Consider the following 27933-nt stretch of genomic DNA (forward strand, 5'->3'; position numbering starts at 1 on the left):
TATGGTTTTTATTATTAATAGACAGATAAAACAGAAATACTGAAAAATTACTGTCTATAATACGATTTGATGCATAATAATTCTTCTAATCTGTTTTCCTTGTTTGTATTCTAAACCACGCCCATACCACATAACTACAGCAAAATATCTAAATTTCAAATTCATACTCTTGGAATTGAAAATCAAACTTCTATTTATAATCATTTATAAATTTTGAAAAAATAATTAATTTTTTATCACATTAATTTATTTTTCAATTTGTGGTTTTGTATTTCAGTCAGCAAGTACCAGGGTTCAATAAATTGCAAATAAATATGCAAATTGCTTTGTTCTCCCCCCCCCCACACTTCCTCTTCGTAGTCTTGGCCAGGCTAATTCTTTAATTCTTATACAACAATTATTCTCACAGTGAAAACCACCATCGCAATACAATTCTACAATCTCTAATGACAGTGGTACTACATAAATGGATATAGAATTCATGGATATATTGACAGGGGGAAATTTGTCGCCAATTTATGTTGCTAATATAAACCTTATTTGTAGGTCTGTTCGTTCATTCAGTAGGATGGCAGTGGATGGGGCGAAGAAGGTGGATTGGGGGTATCGTTAATTTAGTCAGCTGCGTGTATTACTTTAGTTTTATACTAGTGGCTACGCCCCTAGAGGCCTCTAGTGGCACTTTAGATGTTTTTGTTTGTTAAAGTCTCTACGTTACTTCTTTATGTTACGATTCTCTTTATGTTACGTTGAAGTCTCCCGTATATTTTAAAAATTTTCGATTTTTTGTCATTTCTCTTTGGGTGGTGGTTATACCCTCCCCCAAAATAGTTATAAACCTTCCCAGAATCCATGAGAATCTACCCTGATAAGGAGAACCCGATCGGTTCAGCGGTTAGCGAGATCCTTCGATACAGACACACAGACAAACAAACATCCTGTTACTTTAGTATAAGGATTATATAGAGTAAATGAAAATCCAACTAATTACATATCGTTAATTACAAAGTATACATTTTAAATACTATTGATATTTTAATGTTTTTAACTTTTAGATTAGATAATGATTAGATAAAAAATATTCCTTTATTTTAAGGAAAAATAATATTGGATTAATATTTTTTAGGGGGGGGGGGGGGGGGATAAAACATAAGAGGATTAAAAAAGAGGATGTCAGGCCTTCCTAATTTCAATTATAAAATTAATTAAAAACAGTACAAATTTCAGTATAAAATCAAACTTTATCGGGCACAGAAAACCTCCAACACTTATTTTCAATTAATTTTAAAAATATGGACACTCAGGGAAAATACAATACTTTTTGAGATGCTACTATCAATGTATACCCGACAATCTACATATATTGACAAAGATTATGAAATTAAAATAAAAGTATGCAACGCATATGGTGATAATATCAATACACCAATTAACCCATAGTTATGTACACATTTTTCAATTTAATTTTCTCGTTGATAGAGATTTAAAACAGAAAAAATTTTCTGACTCTCAAATCTCGGAGTCATTTCCAATTTTGCACTATTTACCTTATTGATTACAATTACACAAAAGTATAAAAATAAACTAAATTACCAATGACAGGCCAATATACATTTTATTGACCGATGATAGGCCAGTATGGCGTAATTTTTGTTGTTGTTTCCTCTTTTTTGTATTGATTTGATTGCTGAAAGATTAAGCAAATATCCATCCTTTATGCAAGATCTTGAATTTGCCAGATTGATCCTACGCAAAAATAAGAAAATTTGCACAAAATCGCACTCTTACTGATATGTACTTTTATTTTCTCAATTTGTATTCTATTTAAAACTTACAACAATTAAGATTATTTTTAGGAGAGAGGCTTTTTTACAGTTATGGCGAATTGGTCTGTCCGCATGATAGGACGGATAGCTCTGATGGTAATGTGAGAATTGTCATATAGATTTTAACATGTATTTAGTTTCAAGGAACAATAAGGTATAATCTTATAACATGACAGATTTATAACTCAGAGCTCGGCAGCCGTGCGTCAGCTGCCTGTAAGCCTTTCTGCCGAGTCTTAATAAATTCTGCTTTTTTGATATTTAAGCACCAATACTTTTTAACTAATACTTTTTGAAATTGTTAAATTTGTTGATCTATCTTAATTTTGAATGTTTTTATCCTTGTTTTAATTGATGTAATACATTAGTTAAAATGATGTCATTATTTACATAAAATATTTACATTTTCAATTTCTTGATATTTGACTGTAGAGTTTATCATATTACAATTTTATTATTTAGTTAAAAAATAATAAAAGTTTTTAAAACTCCTATTCATCATAAAAATAATATCATGACATAATTTTTCTGGAAATATTTTGTTAAAACGCAATTTTAGGATATTTTTGGGAAGGTTCGATCCGGTAAAAGGTTTCATATTTCGAAGTTTCAAATAATTAGGTGTCGCATCGTATTAAAGACAGCTTTTCGCGGATAATAAAATTAAAACAGTTTTGTTAGCCCTGAGAGGCCGAAGGGGCCCACAAGGGACTCCTAAAACTATTTTCACTGTTATGTTTTTTAATGTTTAAAATTTGCGGTAAATTGTTTCCAATACGATAAATGTTTTTTCAATCGGTTACGTAGCCATAATAGAAAAATACCTTTCGTTTACCTTAATTGATCTACTTGTTCTACTATCTTTATTTGCAATGGGTGAGTCACATAATAAAACGCCTGAAATCTCAGGTATCAAAGGGATAAGACAATGACCGATAAATTGAAGTACATCACCAACAAAATAACCTTTCTGTAGATTACATTCAATTGTTAAAACGTTTGAACACTTAACTTAATAAATAAACCAATCAAAATTTAATAAAAGTCCTTAAAGTTGTTAAGCCAAAACTATGGGGACTAGTGTAATAAACAGCCCAATGACCCCTCCCTCCCTGGTAAAGTCTAGTCAAGATTATTATTTTGATTAAGGAGTGCATATGCTCATAATTATTTGCACTACAAGGTGCTGGATTATGATGAACGAACTATGAGAATAAAATAAAAATTTAAGAGTAAAAGAGAGCTTTTAAATTAGACGGTGAGACGTTAATGTAACGTGCTTAGGACCACTTTTGAGGTTTTTAGAAAAAATGTCAATATGCCTGTTAGATTTTATAGGAAATTAACCGTATTGATATGTACATTTTTAATCTAACTAATCCTTACTTTTTTTATGTCTTTGAAAAGAAAGGCAAATACTTTTCACTTTCAACAATTAAATTTCTTTAGAGCTTTCTAGTCATTTGTAAGTCCTTTGAATCAATCTAGAACACTAGGTTTGTATTTTTTTTACGCGAAAGCACAGTAGTCTTTTTTTAGTTCAAAAAGGCAAAACTTTTTGTGAAAACTAATCTTGTTTTAGTTTTGTTTTCAATATTTATATCTCTGTCACTGTCGTATTTGTTGTCTAATTGATGGATGCTTATAGATGCTTTCACACTTACCATTACCATATCAAGACATCATTGAAAAATCCCACTCAATAATTAACAAGGATGACAACTTCCATAAAAGCGAAGCTCTAAAATCAGAAAGAAGAACAAAGAAACAATGTAGAGTGTCAGAACTTTATAAGGAGAGCATAAATTTGTTGAAAAATTGCGTAAATTCAGGATACAATAAAAGAACATACTTCCGTTTTTAGAAATTGATTGTAGAGATGCCTTGCTTAAAATATATAGCGATAACCGTTAAGGACAGACAGACGTATGGATGGACCAAACCTAATTTTAGAAAAAGCTTAACTTTTAACAAAGTTAATCATATCTAAATGAGGAAATTTGTGTCACATTCAACAGTAAAATACAAAATAATCACCAAACCTTTTAACATATAAAAGGTTTTAAACATGATTTATAAGCCTAAAGATTTGATTTTAATTTAAAAAAAAAACTATGCCGTACAAACTAACCTAAAAGATGAAACATGATGGAACATATGAAAGAAACTCGCGAAAATATTCAGTGATTAAATGATTTTACTTACATGTGACAGGCACTAAACTTGGTTGCATCTGAATTAGCTGTTGGAACTGATGGATCTGATGTTGTTGGGGTTGTGGTTGTGTCGGCACAGGCTGTGCATGGGGCTGGTACACAGGCTGACCTGTCTTATCACTGGCCGCCGCTTGGCGCTTATACGGTACCAGGCTTCCGTTTGCTAGCGTCTAAAAAGGTATACAAAGGTCAAAAACTACATAAAGTAATTTACTAACACTAATCTATAAAATAAAAGTAATTTTTAATAAAAAAGGTTTTGTTTTTCTATTACTTATTTACTGTTATAAAAAATTTGATAAAAATGTATTTCTAAAGTTTCTTTAAAGCATTTTAAGCAGATTCAAAAATGACCCATAATTACAATATTCTATCTTACTTGAAAAATTAAATTTCATGCATGCGTTGAAATAATCTAAAAGAGAAACAATCAAACCAAAACCATAAGATACATATAATGATATAAAGCATGCAAAAAAAAGCATAAAATAGGCTAGCAATAAAAATTTCAAATATAATCCACCAAATACCATATCAGAAAAAGTTTTAAGAGCAGTAAAAAAAAGTTAGCAATTGAAGAATAAAATTGTTTTTATTGCATATAAAGTTTATTTTACATAAAAACATGAGAACTCGCTATAAACATTACAATAGATATATATGTTTCACAGTATAGTAAAAGACAGGGATCTAAAAGGATAAGACAATGGCCGATAAATTGATGTACATCCCCAATGATGATACAGTGATTACAATAAGTGGTTGATACATTTGGACACTTAACTTAATAAGCCAACCAATCAAAATTCAATAAAAAGTCCCCAAAGTTGTTAAGCCAACAAATAAGAAAACGTTATTATAAAACTTTGGAGACTAGTGTAACAAACAGCCCAATGTCCTCTCCCTGCCTGAGTAAAAGAAGTATACAGAAAGGGACAAGTTTGCCAAAAGACCAACAATTCAGACACAAATAATAAATATTTCAGTAATTTTTATTAATGCTTAAGGTTGCCATAATGAAGACTTAAAAATCAGGCAATTATCTATAATACAAAGTAGAACGATGTCTGTCCGTCTGTCTGTCCGTCTGAAGCTTAAGATCTCGGTAACCACTGAACCGATCGGATTCTACTCTTCAGGGTATATACCTATTGGTCCTGCGGTGGTTTTAAGCTATTTTCTTGGGGGGTGGGACACCCCCAACCCCCCCAAAAACAAAAAAATCGCCCCCCCATTTTTTATTTTTATTTTTTTTACAAATTTTACGAATTTTATGAATTTTATGAATTTTACGAATTTTACGAAATTTACGAATTTTGCGAATTTAATCGCAAAATGTTTTCCTGCTGGGTAGGCGCGAAAATTTGTGATCCGTTCTGCTGGGTAAGTAATAGAAGATGTAATTATACCTCTTAAGGCAAAGCCCCTAGAGGCTAGGGGCGAAGCCACTAGTGCTTTTATAGAGTGATACATTAGTTATTATTAATTTATGTCTCGAAGAAAATAAAAGCCTAAAATTTTTAGGTACTTTAATTCAGAGAGAGAGAGGGGGGGATTCATTAACGCTTCAACCACTAATTCTAATCTATAAATGGAGTGATTCTGTGTATCATCATTGGGGATGTACATCAATTTATCTGCTATTATCTCATCCCTTTAGATCTCTTTGAACTTTAATTTATTATAAGGTTTATTTTGTAGTAATCATTTGCCCAGTTCTTAATTTTTTTTAGAATATTTGTTTCCAAGAGTGTGCAGTGTATTTAAATAAAAAAAACGATATATTGTTACTGGAATGATGCACCAAATTTACATGTACTCTAATAAAGTGATATTTACAGCTGGCTAAAACAACGATACACCCGTAGCCACCCCTTACCCCATTCCTTCCCCTCCTATTCTATGAACGAACTGTTCTTTTAATAAGGTCCATATTAGCGAACGAAATTAACGAGAAAATTACCCCTGTCAATGTATCCACGTATACTATATACATTGTTTATTTAAATCTCAAACTATTTGACCTGCAATGAATCTCTAAAAAGATTTATATTTAATGGCAAGAATTGCCAAGGAACAAGGTATATATGCATAAAAAAATTGAAGACAGGACAGAAAACAATGATGACAACTTCCTTAAAAGTAAAGCCTAAAATTAGATGGTATGACAAACACTTGTAGAACTTGTAAGCAGAATATTAATTTTTAAATCTAAACTTATTTGAATGAAAGAATTGCTTAAATACTAATTAAGGAATTACTTACATTTTTAGTACTTGATTATTAAGATATTTCGCTTATAATATTTACCTTGTTGTTCTGGGAATCAACATTCCCCAAATCAGATAGATAATATAAATTTATATCATACAAAAAATGTTCAAAGTTAAAAATCAGCATGGACTTGCGGACTTTGTGGTAACGATTAAAGAGTTGCTAAGCTTTCCAAATCTTACCTAACTGGAATCATCAAACAAAGCTTGAAGTCAATAGGACAATTCTGACATGCTAAATCTTCATTAAGAGCCAACCGTAACGTACGGACGGAGGGACGAACAGATCATAATTATAGAAAAGCTTCGCTTTTAAGAACACATCTTATCATCTAACAAAATCCTTAAAAGGGTTAGAGGGAAAAATTTGTGTATTTTAGAGGATATTATATTCCTAATACCCTGTTTTGACCCAACTATGACTCTCATGTGTGCAGTGTAGTGCATGCTATTTTTCACGGCCAAGCAAATTTGCAACAGTTTTTTGAGGCTTGCAAAAAATATTGCATAGTTTTAAAAATGTCCTTTTTCTGGGTATTTTAAAATAACGAAGTGCAAATATATTCTTAGACGCTTTTACAAAAGTGTAAAGTATTCAAATATAAGGATCATATGTTTTATGTATAAGAGATTTTAAGTTAAAAGAAACTAACAATTTAAAAGTAGCGATGATTTAAATCAAACTCCTTTTATTCTAATTATTACTATTGAATAAATTTTACCATGAAAACTATTTGACCATTTGAAAAAAAAATATATTTAATTATTTATAGAATGAGGAAAGTGTATCACATTGGATACATTTTGACAAAAATGTATCCAGCCCTTAATAATTGCATTGACCATAGTAACCTGAACTAAAGATGCAAGTACAATGTACATTACTACTACAGTTTATGCTCTTTTTAGTGCACTAAAAAGTCACTTTATATTCTAAAACTCTTTTTTTCTCCCACATAGAACACTAATTTTTTCAAAAAATATCTACAAACAGAAAATAAAAAAATAAAAATTAAGATTATTTTAAAAAGTGGGAGGGGTGTAGGGGTTTAAACTTTGGGAATGGATGGAAATCAACCCTTCACTCTTCCCCATGTTTATCCTAGAAAACAACTCCTTATAAAAAATAATATTAAATATATGAAATTAAATTAATCGCAATGGTTCTCCTTTACAGGGTAGCTTCTCATAGGTCCTGGAAAAGTTTTAACTATTTTGGGAAGGGTATCACCACCCTCACCAAAGAAATCGCCAAAAATATTTTCAGTAAATTTATGATTTTAACATAGATTAAAAAGAAACAATTTTACGTTTCCCTAGAGGCCTCTAGGGGCGTATCCGCTAGTAATGCATAAATTGATATTATTTATTAATCTAAATATGGGAAGGAAAGTTCTGTGTGGTAAATCCGAGGGATAAAACTGGTGTCTAATGTTTGCCCAAGGTTAGGGATATCGCATCTCAAGAAAAAGTTCTGCCCTCTTTTCATCCAATTTTTAATGAATACGTGGATGACATGACAGGGGAAAATTGGCGTCATTTAGGTTGCTAACATAGACATCACTTATTGGTCAGTTCGTTTATTCAGTAGGAGAGGAGGGGATGTGGGGAGAGTTATTGTACAAGTTTTACTTCATTAGAGTACATAATAATCTGGAGAAGGTTCCAAGTGTTAATACTTCCATTCATTGTCAAATATCATGCCGGTTAGGTATTCAAAAATATGTGAAAATTTTGGGAAAAATAGTTCTTCTTCCGATACCTTATCCCTTTCCCTGAATTTGTGTATCTGTGGTTTAAACTCTACATACATAGACTATTATAGAGGAATAGACAGGTAGCCAATCTTGTTAGTAGTATACAATATTTAACCAATAATAGCTTTTTGTAAAATTAGTTAAAATCTTTACTTTACCTAAACTGTAAAGCATTTTTAAAAGCGAAGCTTTTCTATTATTAAGGTATGAATGATTCCTGTAGTAGTTAGGTACGAATTATAAAGCGTAGCAATTCTATAATTATTACCAGAATGTCCGTACGTCCATTTTAAACATGTTGATTTTACTACTTTTTTAAAAACAAATTTTTATGTGATCTAATTATCCGTTTGATCTGATTTTTGGTATATGATTCCTGGGACAACAAAGAACAATATTATAAGCGAAGCAACTCTATAATCAAGTCCTAAAAATGTAAGTATGTCCATAAACATTATCTTGTATCAAATTTACTTACATTTTTGCTTCGACTCTCATACTTTTATATTCTGATTATTCAGTTTAGACACTAAACAAGTGTTAATGTCCGTTTGTCCTACCGTTTCAGCGCTTCGCTATTATGGATGTTGTCATCCTTGTTTTTATAAAGTAACCACAATTCAAGCTATAATTTTTTAAAAATTTACATTGTTAATTATTTCTTTCATTTATTCAACGTTTTCAAGTTGGATAATTTTTTTTTAGCTCGTGGTAGCTAGTATTCTTTCTTTTTTTCTATGAATAAAGCACCCCAGATTTTATGGGACAGATTTAAGACGGAATGGACCATAAAAATCTGTTATTTTCCACAGTTTCATCATTTTCATACCTAAATACACACACACACAAATAAATATTCACCCTCACACACACACCCCTATAAATATTCACACACAGAAACACACACGCACATCAAAATGCCTTTCCCCAACAACCATGTATATTTAAATCATCATAAAAGTTTGGTTGTAAAAAAATATTATAGATTAAACTGGAGAATTTCATTAAAAGTAAATTTATTTTGTGTAGCAAGGCTACTCTAATAGTGTCTGTACTTTTTCTTTCTTGCCTAATTTTTACTTCCACATCACTATCTCCTCTCTTAAGTTACCTTAGATTTTCCCTTCCCCTCTATTCATCTATAATTCCCATCCCTTCTCCGTCCCTTTACTTATCCTATTCTTTTTTTACTAATTCTACAGAATTACAGATAAAAATTTGTAAAAGAATTTTATTCAATAATAAGTTGAAACACTCTTTTTATTATTAATATGATAATAGAATTTCCAAAATATTTCCATAAAATAATTTGATGTATATCAAATGATATCTTAATAACTATTATAAAATAACATTTTAGGTCATGCAATAAATAGCCTTCTATTATAACGTCTACGTTCATTTAAAAAGACCAAAATTGTGTGAAGCAACCAGAGAAAGATATGATAAACAGTTAAGCTTTTCTTTTAGTATATACAGAGTGGGGCAAATAAGACCGGACAAACTTTAAACGGCCATAGCGCCAAAACTACTTGACCAATCAGCAAGTTTTACCACACTATAAAAAGCTTAGGTAATGACCTTTAAGCATAAAAAAATCTTTGGACGAAGATGGACGTGTACAACGAGCTAGCCGCGCATATGTTCAACAAGGCAGATTCCAAATGCGCCGGTGGTTTAATATGGATTCTCGACAAGGGCCCACTAAATCTGACCTCAGTCCATCTGTAGGTGAGGTAGAGTTATGCAACCTTCTGGGGATACTGTTAGACACATTAGTAAGACACTAGAAAAGACTAGAGCTCTCTATCTGAAATGGCTTGGCCGTAGTACTCCAGCAAAGTGAAACGGGGCAGATTTTGAGATGTAAAAATTCGTGAAAATATCTCGGTTCTTGACTTCAGGGACCTATATTGAACTTTAAAACTCATTTTAGACTATGGGTTGCGCTGACAACCCTAGATAAAACCTTATGCCATTTCCGAAAAGGTAAAGAACGCCGTTCTAGCTCAACTGTGGTCCAAATAAGATCCTCCGTGTCTAAGGGTAGCTTGAAAGTTAGGCGAATTTGGATCCTGCGGTTACTCACGTTCCTAAGGATATATGGCCTCCCAGCAGCCTGATCTTAATTCAATGGACTTTTGGGCCTGTGGCTACTTTGAAGCATGCCCCAATAGACGTGCCCATACCACAAAGACCTCCCTCATTGCCACAATCAAGGAGAACTTCGCCAGCTTGGACAGGTACATTTTGACCTGGACCTGCCGGCGGTTGAGGAGGCGGGTAGTGGCGGTGATTAGGGCTGGTGGCGATTTTATTGAATAATCTTATAGTCATATACCTATTTTGCTTGCCAGTTTTCAAAATTCAATAAAATCTTTAAAATTGACGATTTTATGTTCATTTGTTAAGAAGTTAGAATTTGTCCGGTCTTATTTGCCCCACCCTGTATATCTAAGTCAGTCTAATGAAAATTCAAGACGAGATGGGAACAACGTAATTACCTATAAGAGATTAACAGAAGAAATTCTAAGGTAAACAGAAAAAGAACTAAAAAGAAAATTTAAAAAAAACCTCTCTGGTGAAACTAACTATCCTTGTTATTCATCTTGATTAGGATTATTAGGGTAAAAAGTTTATACATAAAGCATAAATATGCTTTTAATTAATAAAAAAAAGAATATTGGTATAATTGTTTTCACACTTAAATCCTTAACCCTTTCCCCTACTTATGTAAAAGTCATAAAATTCTTTGTTTTCTTATTGCTTTTACTCCCCTTTTTATGTTTCCTTTCTTTCTCCCCATTACCTCTGTAGTCCCCCCACCCCCTCTTGATATTGTAAAATTAATTACATTTTTCCATAACCCAGAGTTTGTATGCAAAGCTTGATTTTCTATAATAAATGTAGAATGGTTGTATTATACATTCTCAGTTTTATAGAGCAATAAACTGTATACGTTAATAGAAGCTGCTAGCATGCAAACATAACCAAAAACACATACATACATTATCAAGGAGTTTATACTAGAGGATAGAAAACTGGTAATGGATATAGAATATACATTATACATGGATATATTGATCAGTTCGTTCATACAGTAGAAGGGGAGAAGGGGGTGTAATTATTTTAGCCAGCTAAAGTAATAATATATCGATAAAGGCAGTTGACAAAAGCAATATAATTAAATCTTTTTGAGTTAATAGATTCATTAAAGAAGAACAAAAAATGTACAATTTCTAAGGTTATCTTCCGTATACCTGCCCCTCCTCGAATTTACCTATTTGTATTTAATTCACTACCTTATGTAAAAATTCCTTGTTTTTATAAAAATCCACACAAACACAAATATACAAAATAACCTAATATATATTTATTTATGAGCAAACACACACACACGTTCACACACACACTCAGACAAAGTTAAATCGACAAGTAAATAAATTTTTAATCAAAAAGGTTGAATAAAAAAGTTCATTGTTGTAAAAATATTAAAACATTGAACTTATAAAATCAGGTTTGACCCCCATATAAATTCATTAAAAATTTGGCTTAAAATATCTGCTTACAGAGAATAGATATTTTGAAATTTGAATTATCAACCTATTTATAGATAAAGGTTTTCATTATTTTTGTATAAAATCATTTAGAAACTATGATTATGTTAAAAGATATACTTCTGAAAATTGACGTGTACATCCTATTGTAGATCTCAATAACTACAAAACCGATTTAGTTATATTTTTGGAGTGGGGACAAAACACCTAATTTAAAAATACCTAATTTAAAAATGCCTAATTTTATAAATGTCTAATGTGACAAAACACCTAATTTATAAATACCTAATTTAAAAATGTCTAATTTAAAAATACCTAATTATAAAAATGCCTAATGTGACAAAACACCTAATTTTATAAACACCTAACTATAAATACCTAAGTTTAAAAATGCCTAATTTAAAAAAACCTAATTTTAAGCATATCTTAAAACTGTTAATGAATATATTAAACCGGCGGCTACGCCCCCTAGAGTCCTCTAGGGCCGATTGCAGTGCGGAGGGGAATTCAATTAGTCTGGAGGGGGAGAGGGGAGGGGGGTTAAGACCCCTTCCAAAATTTTAAAATATAGTTTGAAATAGAAAACTGGACGGGCGTACGAACAGACCGACCCTAATTATAGAAAAGCTTCGCTTTTAAAAATAAAATTTTATGATTAGTTTGTGGCACCTCACATGAGAAAAAAATTAATTAGTAAAATCAAAGGTTGAAGGACAAAGAAAATAAATTTTAAGTAGCCGTAGCGGTCTAACTGGGGGGAAGGGGAGACTTTTTCAAAGGGCGATTTCTCATTGGAAGGTGTTGGTAACCTCCCAAAAAGTGTTATAAACCTTCCCATGACCTACGGGAAGCTTCATTGTAAAGATGAACCATATTGGATCCTTCAGCAAGAACAATCAGCCAATTGGATTAATGTTATCAAAATTTAACCCTTAACGGTTGGGGGGGGGGGGGGCGTTGAACGCCCCCCCATCCGGTTTTTTCTATCTCATTTTCTGTGTGTGAAAGATAAAAAGCCCAAACTGCTTGACTTTTTAAGTATGGGTATGACACATAACTGAGAGTTGAAATTTTTTGAATATCTCCATCCTGGCGGGCACAGGATGCCAGCAAACCTGGCAGGGTCATCCAGATAAAGAGCAAAAATATTTTTTTGACTAAAACAAAGCATTTTATCATACCAAAATACTAAAAAATCCTCTAGTAGTACATCCTTATATAAAATACAGGTGTTCAAGTCACTTTCAGGTTCCAGGTATGATCCTGCAGGTCCTGATCCTCCAGGTCTCCAGAAATCTTTAAAAGGCTCCTGTGGCGGTAATTTTTAATTTAGAGACTTTAGATTTTAAACTTAAGCTTTTCTTACATGTATACATAATGTATTAAAATTTCATGAAGATCCGCCGCCGTTTTCCCGCCGACTGCGGCGGCTGGCAGCTGCCAAGTACAGCTGCGGCCGCTGAAACTTATATTTGATATTTCTAATGTAAAATTTACATAAAGATAAACATTTTCTGGAAAAAAAATTTTCTTCTAGATTCAAAAATAAGAAAGTTACAGCCGTTTGAAATTTTTAAGTAAAAAAAGACCTAAAAACAAAGGTTGTTAAATAAAAGGGTGAAGGAAGCGAAAATTGACTTAGACTTATAAAAGGTCGGAAATTCATTATCAAACCATAGACTTGCACAAAAAAATTTAGCCCTCTAGCTCTAATAGGAACTGAGATAATAAGGGGGGGCGTTGAACGCCCCCCCCCCCCCCGACCGATTAAGGTGCGGCAAGGGGCCCGACTGTAAGGGGTTAAAGTATTTAAGTAGTGAAAAAATAGATATTTTAGAATTAGGCATTGTTAAATTAGGCGTTTAGATAGTTTAGAATTAGGTATTTTTAAATTAGGCGTTTTTAAAATTTGACATTTTTAAAATTAGGTATTTTTAATTAGGCATTTTTAGTTAGGCGTTTTTAAATTAGGCATTTATAAATTAGGTGTTTTTAACGTAGGTGTTTTTAACATTAGGTATTTTTAAACTTAGGTGTTTTTAGTTAGGCATTTTTAAATTAGGTGTTTTGTCCCCACTCCATATTTTTGGGTAAGCTTCACAGAGTTTTAGGCCATACTATTTTCAGATTTATGTCTTGGAACGGTTTATTTTAGGCCCTTATTTCGAATACAGAGCCCTAGAGGCTAGGGGCGTAACCTCTAGTAAACATACAATGTAAATAATAAAAGATATAGAAAAATAATATTGAAACTACTCTAAATATATCACACATCAATAATATGGTTAAACAGTCGGTTTTCTTTTGAAAAGTCTTCGTTTATGCGGCTAGACCGCAATTCTACTGCAGAATAATGCAGAGATACTTACTAAAGCCACTGCTACTCTATAATTCACGTTGTCTGTCCGTCAGTCCGTAAGGAAATGTGAATTTTGGATGCATTGAAGTTTGACAGCTGAATTTTTCCGTCACTTAAACCTTTTTTTAAAGGTTTCCTATTTTTCTTTAAGTTTTTGTATATTATTTTGTTATGAAAACTGAACATCTGATATATAACCCACTTTTTCCAATACTCAATTCCATAATTTCTTTGGTGCTTCGCTACTAATGAATGATGTCATCCTTATTTTAAATTCTATATAAAGTAAATTAACTACTATAAACTAACTATTAAAACCAATGAAAATAAGGATGACAACATCCATAAAAGCGAAGCACTGATACGGTAGGACAAACGGACATTAACACTTGTATAGTGTCTAAACTGAATTATTAGAATATAAAAGTATAAGAGTCGAAGCAAAATTGTAAGTAAATTTGTTGAAAAACTTCTTGATACAGGATAATGTTTATTGAGTTTATGGACATACTTACATTTTTAGAATTTGATTATAGAGTTGCTTCGCTTAAAATATTTTTCTTTGTTGTCCCAGGAATCAATATACCAAAAATCATATCAAACGGATAATTAGATCACATTTGCTGTTAAAAAATTAGAAAAATCAACATGTTTAAAATGGACGTACGGACATTATGGTAATGATTATAGAGTTGCTACGCTTTCTAAATCGTACCTAACTACTACAGGAATCATCATGCAAAGTTTAAAATCGATAGGACAATTCTAACATGCCTAAATTAACGAATAAAAGCTATCTATCTCGGACGGACGGACGGACCGACCCTAATTATAGAAAAGCTTCGCTTTTAATAACCTAAATCTTATATAATATTTACACAAAATGTATATTAATATATAAAAAGATCCACGGTTCGGTAGCCGCGCGCCAGCCGCGACAAAGCCTCAAATTAAAACCCATATGGAGGGGTTGCCATATTTGGATCAGGTTTAGACTTCTAGCTGATTTTAATTGTGAAAGAATGACTTTTCTAAGGCTTACAGGCGGTGGATGCGCGGCTGCCGAGCCCTGAAAAATCTAACTAATTAGCAAAGGGTGGGGGATCTAATGCAAGCCAAAGTGCGAAGCATACAAAGCTAAAAACATGCATAAAAATACAAAATAATTTCAGGCATAATATTTTTAATGGTTTTAGTTTTTATTCTGTTAAAAACTTTCAATTCAAACCATTTTTTTTGTTTAAGAGCACTATAATTAAAAGTATCCGTCCGTCTTTAAATAACTGTTATGGGAAAACGTAAATTTCTTAGCTACTATTCAAGATATACGGCTAGGATATAACAGGTCAATGCACAATCGTTTTGTGCTTCGCTACTTATGGATGTTGTCATCCCTTTTTAATGAAGATTAAATTTTCTTATATGTACTTTTTTCTTGCAAAACAAATCGGAATGAAAAAAAACGTTTTAAATGCTATCCTGTGTTATGTTATTGATTTTCACGTAAAGATAAAATGTAATGTTTGAAGTGAGAACCCCAATATCACATTGTAGCAATTACTAAGAGCAGTGCAAATATAATAAAAACTTATGTATCGTATCATGTAGTAATACAGAGGTGGATTATAAAAAAATAGGATCGCTGCATCGCTTGTGAACAAAAAATATGATTTATTAGGATTTTTCGCAAAAACAATTTTGCCTCACCAGCTATCTTTTAAAGAATCCACCAAAGGTTTCAAGTTATACAGTTATACGCAGAGAAGGTGTATTAACTTTTATTTTTATAGCTAGCCGGTGCTTTTAGTAAGTAGTAGATGTAAAATTTTCCATAGAATTCAGATATGCAATCGTTTTTTTTTGTAGACCTCATATTTTTAGAGTAATTTAAGTTTTTTTTTTTAAATTAAGTCGATTTTATGGTACTAAAACGCAACAAAAAAAAGGAAGAAAATGGCCATTATGAACAAAAATAGTAAGATCTTTAATTTGACACCTTACTTTTTGAATTCTGTCAGGTAATTATTGAAAAAATCGATTTTTTAAACCCACGAGAATAAAAACTTTGAACTTAATTATATCATTACCCAGGCATAAGAAATAGGCGTTATATATACTTTTAGAATGAGAAAAATATTACAATTCCATTCTAAGCAAAATTGAAATAAAAAGTTTACAAAATAGTAAATAAACTACAATAAAAGGAATTATATGAAAATATTATATTATATTATACAGGCAACCATCTTATTTCTTGTTTTAAGAATAAAAATGGGAAGGGGGTAAAGAGGGGGTAAAAAGGGGATGAAGAAAGTGTTGCCTGTACAAAATAATATGTTAGGCTATTTTTTTGTTAGGCTATCTTTTTAAGAATCCACCTCAGGTTTCAAGTTATACAGTTATACGCAAATTTATAATATTACTTGTTCAACTATATGCTAAATTAAAAGAAAGATAGATGTCTGGAAGATTCCCATGACCAATAAGCCACTACTTTATAGACAATATTTTGTAGAAAAATTGTGTTTCTTTGAATGCTGTTAAAAAATAATTTCCTTAATGTCTTCATGAGGTTTAACTTTTTTGATTGATTACAAATTGATTGTCTAAAGGTTTTAAATTATTCGTAGAAATACAAAGGTTAATAATAGCAAGAGCCAGTTTTTCTTAAGTACTATCTTAATAGTCATGTAAAGGCTCTTACTAAAGAACTCCCATATCAGCTTTAAATAGTTGGCCCTACTGGCCCAATGGACTAGTTTTCAATTGAGGGGTCAACCAAAAATCAAAAAATTAATGGCCAATCTCAATGTAGCCAAAGTTATACCAGAGCATTATTAAAGGCAAGTTTAGGCCTAAATTAAACTTAACGGTGAACATAATATTAATAGATTTCTTTAGACAGACTTTTAAGGACCAATGAAAACCCAGGTTTAGTTTAGAAGTGAAAGAAGTCTAATAAAGAAAAACAAACCTACATCATTTTTTTGTTTCTATTAGACCTTAACTTATATCATGAGTTACAATGAAAAACAAAATTATGTTTGCCCTAAATCCATTACATTTACATAATATTTTTTTTTAAATTTTAGATACTAAATATATCATAAGTAGTAAATATAACCTACACTATAAGCAAGCACACAAAAGCAAAACATGCAAATTAATAAAAACAAAAGAAAACAAGCATTAGATAAAACTAAGCAGCAAAAATACTTTTGTCAGGGGTGCATATATTCCTATTTCGTGTTTAAAAAATGTTAAAAATTTGGAAGATAATAAATTGAAATATATACACCCCTGTTTTATTGTATTGGTTGATTTTAATACCAAGTGAAGGAGCTGTTGCTGTTCCTCTTCCTCGAGAGGCCGTTTTTTCCCAGCCGCAGGGGTAGCGGGAGCGGCCGCGCCCAGGCTAGCTAGCGATTGGGCAGCCAGCGGCGGCGGGGGGGCGGCCAGCTCCCCCACTCGCTCCAAAGACGGGGGGAGGCCGGGCACCAACATTCCGGTTAGCATCATGGCGGCCTAGAGCAGCACAAGCAAGCAATAGCATAGAACAAGTAGGAGTTGGGCGGCGCCGCTTATTTGAGCACATTTTTTCAGGCCAGTGGCGTGCACACGAATTTTAGAAGTTTATAAGTAATAAAAAGCTTCTGTGTGGTTTTAAAAGATTTTGAAATAGTTTCGAAAACTCAAAGAACAAATATAATAAAAAACACCCACAACTTTTCATGTGCACGTCCCTGTTGAAATGAGGCAATGTAAGGCAGCTTTAGAAATACACAACATTTTTTTTAAAGGCATGTAGATACAATTTTAACCTAGAAATATACTTAATATACCATAGCAAACCATTTTTTATGTTAAATATTAAAGCTTGATATTAAATCTATATTAAGTACACTTCTAGGCTATAAAATGTAGAAAATAACCAATAATAAAACTAAATATGTTTGGCAGTACAAATAAATAATAATATTAGCACATATACATATACAGTTATATACATATAAGTACTATTTGTATCAAAATTTTAGCTTTTTCTACAAAAAGAAACAACAACATTTATTTGCAATGCTAACACATGACACAGACGACATAAAAAGGCAGCTTTAACAGTTTCTTTTACTAAAATATCAGTTTTGTCTTAATGATTCTTTTTATCTGATAAATAATTGCAGAATTAAATGCAAGATAATTGACTTAAAGTAACTTAGCAACAAAAAACATTTTTGGATAATTTTGCCTATTAACTATCTAAAAAGCAGGAAAAAAGCTTAAAATCAGGCACAATATGTTTTAGAAACATTAATTTACAAAACCTCAACTAAACTTTTATGAGTGATTCACCAATAGAAAATTATAATTCTTTCCATGGCAAATTAAAGCAGCAAAGTTACAAAGTGGAGGAAAAATAGTCTCTTTATATTTTATCTGTTTTGTGCTGATTTATGATGAAGAGAAGCTACTTAATGCCGGCTATAAAATCCAACTGGTATCATTTGCTATATATATGTATCTACTCAGGGGGACAAAGGACTATTATTCATAAATTTTAATTGTGTTCTACTTGTGACAAATAGTTCTTTGGAATATGTTTTCATTTTAAGAAGAAAAAAAAAGGTTTTGAATTTAGCATAAAAAGAATAAAAACACAATAATCTATAGCACAACAATTTAGGATTAAAATTATTAATTATCTATCCCCGATCGCCAAATATATGTACTTTGCTTTGCTTAGAATTATTGCTTTAAATCTACATACACACATTAAATGTATATATGACTAGATAATATTATCAAATGTTTTCCCCTTATACAAAATATCTTAAGCATATTTATTTTCATATAAAACCTAGATTGATTAATAACATTATTTTTTTCTCTGAACGAATAAGAGGAATTACGCTATCAGATAAGCTGTTGACCACTTTAGAGGAAAAGTGAATTATAGAGTAGTTTCAAGGAATTACCAAAAATAAGAATCTTATTTAAAAAGACAGACATACAGACGTAAATACGTGGTACATTATTGAGTAGATCCTCATTGCTCATAGCAATCTATATAAGAAGAAGCATTTTTATAGTGTCTCCAAAAAAGTGGTCAAAGGTTTCAAAGTTTGGCCGTCAATCAAGATAATTGGCCAAGCGTTGTAACAATACAAGAAATTTTAGCCGTTTCTCTAAAATTGTTTGTGTTACAGTCTAACAGACGGAAGAACGACAAACCCCAAACTGTCCAGTTTTGAGCAAGACGATTCCTGTGATGTCATATAAAAGGGAAGGGGGAAGAAAATCTCTTCCCTTTTCTCCCATCTCTTTTGAAGAGATTTACTTCCCCCCTTCCCTTTTTCTTTCCCGAAACGTATATGACGTCACTGGAATCGTCTTGCTCAAAACTGGACAGTTTGGGGTTTGTCGGAAGAACGGACATATTGAATCATAAATTAGCTTCGCTAATAATAAAGAACAAGATATCCTTTTTAATTTTTAAAGAAAAAAAAACAATGAAATCATATTGAACAAAAACGTATTTCCCCTCTTAAAACACAATTTGTATAAATACACAAATGTGTAAAAAGAAAGTGAGAGAAGCAAGAATAATATTATAATAAAAGAACAGAAAATGTACACTTTTCCCATTTCTGCAAAATCTTTAGGGATTTGGAAAAAATTACGTGGAGGTGTACAATTTATGGGTTCTTGTCCTAGAAAAATCCTTGACCCCACCAGTATTTACCAAGAATAAAGGTTTTCAAACAACCAGAAAATAAAAATGTTATCTAAGTTGAATTTCTTATTTTTTAAACAATAAAAATCTATCCTTTTTGTTCTAATGAATTAAACAATTTCAATTAAAGTTAACAAAGATAAGTTTGTCCATTTGCAGCGCAGCAATAACGATCTAGCAACATTATTATTTTGACGGTCATTTTGGCTACAAATAGCTTATAAAAATCAATCTAAAATTTGAGAAGTTAAATCATAATAAACTGGACAAAAAAATCATAAATAAACATTCCAATTAAAGATAGAATTATGTTTTTTATACTTTGTTAATTGTGTATTAAAAAATGTGTGAAAATTTCATGCATAAATTCATGTTGCAAATTTAAATGTTAAAATTTGTACAATCGAAATAGTCTCTGAGCTTATTTTTGTTAGTTTTGAATGAAAAGCAAGAGGAAATGTATAATATAATATAATATTATTAATAAATATGTCAAGCTTTTAATACTATTTTTTTTTTCATGCACTTTAGGTAATAAAATTTTTTTTTCGGTCTTATATATAAAACAATAAGAATTTAACCCGCTAAAATTACTGAAAATACTTTTTAAGCAGCAAAGCTTTTCTTCGTTTTTCCCTTTTCTGTATGACTGTTCCGTATTAAAGATTTCACGTCCATTATCCCAATATTCACACTCTTCTTATAAAGTAATTTTTTACGTAAATCTGATTGAAGTATTGTATATTTAAGTATGGCTTTGCAAACGATTAATATCCTCTGGACTAGAACCGACTCTCAGTCATACTGAATAAAACGATGCAATAAATAAAATTGTAAGTTGGTCAAGTGTTTTGAAAAGGTCGAAGTAACAATTAATCTGACTTTTATTTAGAAAAGTTCTTTAATTGGGAAATTATAGTAACTAAATTCAAAAGAAGTAATATTTTTTTAAAAATGACGTTAAGGTTTGCCTTGTACTTTTTAGGTATTTGTGTGGTTTGGGAAATTTAAAAAAAAACATTTTCTTTAGTTTTTGACAGAACCCCAAGAGGGTTGAAGCGCAGCCACTGTTATTTAAAACAAGGATGACAACATCCATAAAAGCGAAGCACTGAAACGGTAGGACAAACGGACATTAATACTTGTATAGTGTCTGAACTGAATAATCAGAATATAAAAGTATAAGATTCGAAGCAAAATTGTAAGTAAATTTGTTGAAAAACTGCTTGATACAGAATAATGTTTATGGACATACTTACATCTTTAGGGCTTGATTATAGAGTTGCTTCGCTTAAAATATTGTTCTTTGTTGTCCCAGGAATCAATATACCAAATATCAGATCAAACGGATAATTAGATCATATAAAAAATCGTTGTTAAAAAAGTAGAAAAATCAACATGTTTAAAATGGACGTACGGACATTCTGGTAATGATTATAGAGTTGCTACGCTTTCTAAATCGTACCTAACTATTACAGGAATTACCATGCAAAATTTGAAATAGATAGGACAATTCTAACATGCTTAAATTAACGAATAAAAGCTATTTAAAAAAGTAAAAAAATCAACATGTTTAAAATGGACGTACGGACATTTGGGTAATGATTATAGAGTTGCTATGCTTTCTAAATCGTACCTAACTACTACAGAAATCACCATGCAAAGTTTGAAATCGATAGGACAATTCTAACATGCTTAAATTAACGAATAAAAGCTAACTATCTCGGACGGACGTACGGACGGACGGACGGACGTACGGACGGACGGACCGACCCTAATTATAGAAAAGCTTCGCTTTTAAAAAAATATAAAACAAGTATTTTGATAGACACAAAGAGTTGTGTAAGCAATATCCAATAAAACTGTAGAAACTTTGAAAAAGTATGAGAGAGGGGGGAAACACAAAGCTATTCAATTTTGAACTTGATGTATAAAATATACACTTTATGTGAAAAGAAGTGAAAAAATCAGATATAAAGATTTGCTGTGAAGCAGTGCTTTAAAAGGAATAAAATAAAACAACAATAATATTCGTTGTCTTTAAGTACAAATAAATATATTGTGCATTAATTAAAATAAAAAATGTAAGACAAATCTGACATTTCAGTAATAAAACCTAAATGCGCCGTTCCAATACACCTTTTTTTAAATTATTTTTTTAAAGAAGTATTTTGTACTAAAGCCTGCACTTAACTGCCTCTAACCAATGGTCGTCAAATTAAATATTTCTTAGGATATACATTTTTTAACAAATTGTCAACCATGCAAGTTTAGTAACGAAGATTCTCTACAATTTTCAATTTCTTTTTTCTATATTATTTGATTTTGTTAGGTTAAGGTTACATAGACTCTAAACTGATAATGCTACTTTTGGAGGTAATTATCCCTGATTTTTTCCTAAAAAAGGCATCCTTTAAATAATGAATCTGACAACCGTTATAAAAACGCTCAAATGTGTATATAATTTCTATGCTACTAGCTGTTATTATTATTTTACAACAATTACTAAGGATTGCGAGTGAAAAATAAGCCGAGAGGTTTTTTTTACAACAATCATTCTCTCTGTCATAACTATAGGAATACAAAAAGTTTATGAAAATAAATAACAGCCTAAAATGCAATTTTGAAGCATTATAATCATAAAAGAAAAAGAGAAAATTTAAAGAAAATGGGAGAAGTTTGGCGTAACTAATTGCCTCTGGGGTCTTCACAGTTTTATCTTTTTTTCTAGTATGATAAAAATGCATTGGATTGAAGTATTTTTTTTATATACCCGGTGAGTAAAGAAGACTTAATTTTCCACTTTTATGACTCAATCACAAGCAAGAATATGAAGAAATTGTTATGTATCGCTTCGTATTATATACAGATTTCCACGGATATTAAAATGAAAAACCATTTTTGTTATCCCGGACCTTTAGACTAGTAATATTCTATTGATTTGTATTTTAATATTCGTGGAAAATTGTCTGTAATATGATGCTTTAAATAACTATTCTAGTTGTAATTTGTTCTAATATGACATTTTCTTAGGATTTTATAGATTATTATTGATAGTTCAATGTGGTTTTTTTTTGCTCTAATGCTCACTATTTCCATATTTCTCCTGGCTGAAAGTACTTGAAAATTGGAAAACTAATTCTTTTTCACTCACCCTGTATGTTATACAAGCTGTTTGGATGGATGGATGGATGTATGGTATCCCTATAAGCTATTACAGACATATTCTAGAGAGGCTTCTGCTGGCAAAGATATAATTAACTTTGACATTAATAATCATTCACTCATTATGTTGTACATATACAGTTGGAGGAATGCAAATATTTTTCTTCTCTTGATAATTTAATATCTTAAATTAATGGTTTTTCAAGATTAATGGTTTAAACCTGCTCTTATTGTGACAGTCGAGGTTTAGTAAAAGAGCTGTCAAGCCCAGGGACCTAAAGGGATAAGACAATAACAGAAAAAATGATGTATATCCCCAATGATGATGATTACCTGTTGATTACAATTATTATGTTTGGACATCAACTTAATGAATCAACCAATCAAAACATAAAAATGTCCTAACAGTTGTTAAGTCAACGAATAAGAAAACTGTTATGTGTGTTTCCTCCCTCCCTGTGTCAAGCCCTATTTTAAAATCCAACAGCGAATGATTCCTAAACCATTTCCAGGCAAACCTAAATTTATATAAAAAAATTCTAAACTCTCAAAGGGGCAGGAGAGATTTTGGGGCACTTTTTATTACAATTTTTAAAAAACCCTCAAGTCTTAAACCACCAACTTTTTAAATTTTATAATTAATGCAAGATTATCTTTCGAAGAGAAATAAAATAATTCCAACCTTCCAACTGCATAAATAAACCTATATATATATTTACTAAATGCTATTAATAAGAATGACATAATTTAAGATTTTAGCAATTTGTTTAAAAGATGTTAGTTTTAGGAATACAAATGCCTACAAAGTTATTATATCCAGCGCCATTATTATGACCAACAAAGTATATTTCTCTTTTTAAATCATTTTTAGTGACCTTTTTCTTTGACAATTTACTGTGTTTATTTTTGGCTGAGCTTTTTTATTGGGGGGTAAAATTATAAAAAAATGAGAAATATCTTAGTTAGCCCGCAAAGCTAGAAAAAAAGATAGAGCTAGAGTTAAAAATAGCGGTCAACTGCTTACCTCGTTGCGTTTAGCCGCCAGCTGTTGTTGTGTGGGGGTGGGAGGGGCCTGTGCTACACCCCCCGTAGCATCTATCAAGGGGGAGATGAGTCCTGCTGTCTGAAGGTAAGGAGAATAGGCCATTGGAAGCTGGGCAGCACCCATGTAAGGGGAACCATACTGAAATTAATTCATAATTATTTTTGTGCCAATCTTAATTTTGTAATTTTAGAAAGTCAATTGTTTAAATCAAAATAATTGTAAAGGAAAAGTGAAACTTTTAAGAACTCGAAGAAAATGGGAAACTTATTTAGTTTCAATGCAATATGCTATGTTAATAATCTTACAAAATAAACAAACATACTGTAAGTTTAAAACCTGGTCTCAGACTATTTAAAGAATTGATTGGTTCATTCTAAGTATTTTAGTCGCTTGATAATTCAAGTTTTCATTTTTCTACGAGTGCTTAAATGTTTCACTTTATCCATAAGAATTAAATATTCTTTTCATATAGGAATATCATTAACATTTTAAAAGACACTTTACTCTTTAAATTTGTGTGCTGTTTTAATACCTGGCTGTGAAAACTATACGACCTTTTGTTCTTGTAGAGTAGCTACGACAAAAAAATAAATCTTACCAAAGTTGGAATTTGTCCTGGTAGTATTTGTTGGTGGATCTGAGCGGCCAAGGCATTCTTCAGGGCTAAATGGTTCCGACCATTGATCAATAACTGATCCTGTTAAAAAAATCATCAAATATGTTTTAAAGGCAATGTTTTCTGTAAAAAATACGATCTATACTATTCATTAAATTTTTGATTATATTAACTACAAAAAATACCATATTCTTTGACGACAAACTGTTTTTAAAAATGTCCAAAATGTGCAGCATACATAAAATATAAATAAATATATTTTGCTTTCTTTGTTTGAAAATAAGAAAAGTAAACACAATTTCTAAGCAAGCAGCGTTTCTTCAATTCAATAAATATTTTCCAGTTGTCCGCGGATAGTAAAATATAAGGGTATATTTTATTATTAGTAGACCTTTCAGAACGCAAATATTTTCAGCACGGTTTAAAACCGATTTTTACCTAACCGACAGTTCGATTAAGTGTTGTATTGGAAATAAGATTCTTAAAAGGTATGAGCAATCCTACCATGTTATTTTTTTTAGGGCTCTACAGTTATTATGTGACGATTTCACTGAGGCTTACAGTCGTTTACCGAGCCCTGTTTTTTTTAACCATTACTTTCTTACTCGTGTTGAAATCAATATCATTATGTTTTTGAAATATGAAGTATGAAGATATATTTTTGTAAGGACACTTATAACATGAAAAACACATTGTAAGCAAATACACATATACAATTTATATGCATCTCTATATTTCACACAAAATCTAGGATGAATTTACGCTGTTTTACCCCTAGATTTAACAAAACATTTGATAGAAAAAATTGAGCGGAAAATCTATTAGTTTATTTGCTTCCATAACTATCTAATGCAGAATTTTACATTTAAGAAATGGAAAAATATACATACTTCTAAATCTTTCAAAAATTGTATCATATTGGTAAGGCGACTTACATATACTTAACCACTTTAATTTACCCCAATCAATTCTGCCACCCTACTGTTAAACTTTGAATATTTTCTCCATATCTACAGCTGTAAAGTTAGTCGAATGTGAAATGTAATTGGTTTTGTATGAATTCTAAGGTATTCTTATAGCACTAGCTGCTACCAGGTACCACAACTATGGATAGGGTGAGTTATTAGTTTTGTATGAATTCTAAGGTATTCTTATATCACTAGCTACTACTAGGGACCACAGCTAGGGATAGGGTGAGTTATTAGTTTTGTATGAATTCTAAGGTATTCTTATAGCACTAGCAGCTACCAGGTACCACAGCTATGGATAGGGTGAGTTATTAGTTTTGTATGAATTCTAAGGTATTCTTATAGCACTAGCAGCTACCAGGTACCACAACTATGGATAGGGTGAGTTATTAGTTTTGTATGAATTCTAAGGTATTCTAATAGCACTAGCAGCTACCAGGTACCACAACTATGGATAGGGTGAGTTATTAGTTTTGTATGAATTCTAAGGTATTCTTATATCACTAGCTACTACTAGGGACCACAGCTAGGGATAGGGTGAGTTATTAGTTTTGTATGAATTCTAAGGTATTCTTATAGCACTAGCTGCTACTAGGTACCACAACTATGGATAGAGTGAGTTATAAGTTTTGTATGAATTCTAAGGTATTTTTATAGCACTAGCTGCTACTAGGTACCACAGCTATGGATAGGGTGAGTTATTAGTTTTGTATGAATTCTAAGGTATTCTTATAGCACTAGCTGCTACCAGGTACCACAGCTATGGATAGGGTGAGTTATTAGTTTTGTATGAATTCTAAGGTATTCTTATAGCACTAGCTGCTACCAGGTACCACAGCTATGGATAGGGTGAGTTATTAGTTTTGTATGAATTCTAAGGTATTCTTATAGCACTAGCTGCTACTAGGTATCTCAACTATAGATAGGGTAAGTTATTAGTTTTGTATGAATTCTAAGTTATTCTTATAGCACTAGCTGCTACTAGGTACCACAGCTATGGATAGGGTAAGTTATTAGTTTTGTATGAATTCTAAGGATTTCTTATAGCACTAGCTGCTACTAGGTACCACAACTATGGATAGGGTGAGTTATTAGTTTTGTATGAATTCTAAGGTATTCTAATAGCACTAGCAGCTACCAGGTACCACAGCTATGGATAGGGTGAGTTATTAGTTTTGTATGAATTCTAAGGTATTCTTATAGCACTAGCAGCTACCAGGTACCACAACTATGGATAGGGTGAGTTATTAGTTTTGTATGAATTCTAAGGTATTCTTATAGCACTAGCAGCTACCAGGTACCACAACTATGGATAGGGTAAGTTATTAGTTTTGTATGAATTCTAAGGTATTCTAATAGCACTAGCAGCTACCAGGTACCACAGCTATGGATAGGGTGAGTTATTAGTTTTGTATGAATTCTAAGGTATTCTTATAGCACTAGCAGCTACCAGGTACCACAACTATGGATAGGGTAAGTTATTAGTTTTGTATGAATTCTAAGTTATTCTTATAGCACTAGCAGCTACCAGGTACCACAGCTATGGATAGGGTGAGTTATTAGTTTTGTATGAATTCTAAGGTATTCTTATAGCACTAGCAGCTACCAGGTACCACAACTATGGATAGGGTAAGTTATTAGTTTTGTATGAATTCTAAGGTATTCTTATAGCACTAGCAGCTACCAGGTACCACAGCTATGGATAGGGTGAGTTATTAGTTTTGTATGAATTCTAAGGTATTCTAATAGCACTAGCAGCTACCAGGTACCACAGCTATGGATAGGGTGAGTTATTAGTTTTGTATGAATTCTAAGGTATTCTTATAGCACTAGCAGCTACCAGGTACCACAACTATGGATAGGGTAAGTTATTAGTTTTGTATGAATTCTAAGGTATTCTAATAGCACTAGCAGCTACCAGGTACCACAGCTATGGATAGGGTGAGTTATTAGTTTTGTATGAATTCTAAGGTATTCTTATAGCACTAGCAGCTACCAGGTACCACAACTATGGATAGGGTAAGTTATTAGTTTTGTATGAATTCTAAGGTATTCTAATAGCACTAGCAGCTACCAGGTACCACAACTATGGAAAGGGTGAGTTATTAGTTTTGTATGAATTCTAAGGTATTCTAATAGCACTAGCAGCTACCAGGTACCACAGCTATGGATAGGGTGAGTTATTAGTTTTGTGTGAATTCTAAGGTATTCTTATAGCACTAGCAGCTACCAGGTACCACAACTATGGAAAGGGTGAGTTATTAGTTTTGTGTGAATTCTAAGGAATTCTTTTATTTGAAGATTAACTTTAAAACATTTCGATTAAGCGGTTAGCAAGATCTTGTGGTACAGACCAGGGGCTGCTATTTAGCCAATTAATTCAATTTGAAATTGCCGAAAATTAAATATTTTGTTAACGT

At 31.6% G+C, this 27933-nt stretch overlaps 1 protein-coding gene across 4 annotated transcripts in view; it reads right to left on the bottom strand.

Moving 5' to 3' along the window:
- mbl (splicing regulator muscleblind) overlaps positions 1 to 27933 on the bottom strand; it is a 166017-nt gene that overhangs the window by 12361 nt on the left and 125723 nt on the right. For 3 of the 4 annotated variants that reach the window (XM_080150356.1, XM_080150358.1, XM_080150355.1), the window contains 4 exons: positions 24528 to 24624; positions 23909 to 24067; positions 17319 to 17513; positions 4032 to 4212 (listed from right to left, as the gene is read on the bottom strand). In XM_080150356.1, coding sequence (XP_080006482.1) covers positions 4032 to 4212; positions 17319 to 17513; positions 23909 to 24067; positions 24528 to 24624 — 632 coding nt within the window. The remainder of the gene's footprint in view (positions 1 to 4031; positions 4213 to 17318; positions 17514 to 23908; positions 24068 to 24527; positions 24625 to 27933) is intronic. The other variant, XM_080150359.1, reaches the window with a different exon arrangement.

This window comes from Acartia tonsa, chromosome 2 (assembly GCF_053477335.1).
Source record: "Acartia tonsa isolate MP-2025a chromosome 2, ASM5347733v1, whole genome shotgun sequence".
Taxonomy (NCBI): domain Eukaryota; kingdom Metazoa; phylum Arthropoda; class Copepoda; order Calanoida; family Acartiidae; genus Acartia; species Acartia tonsa.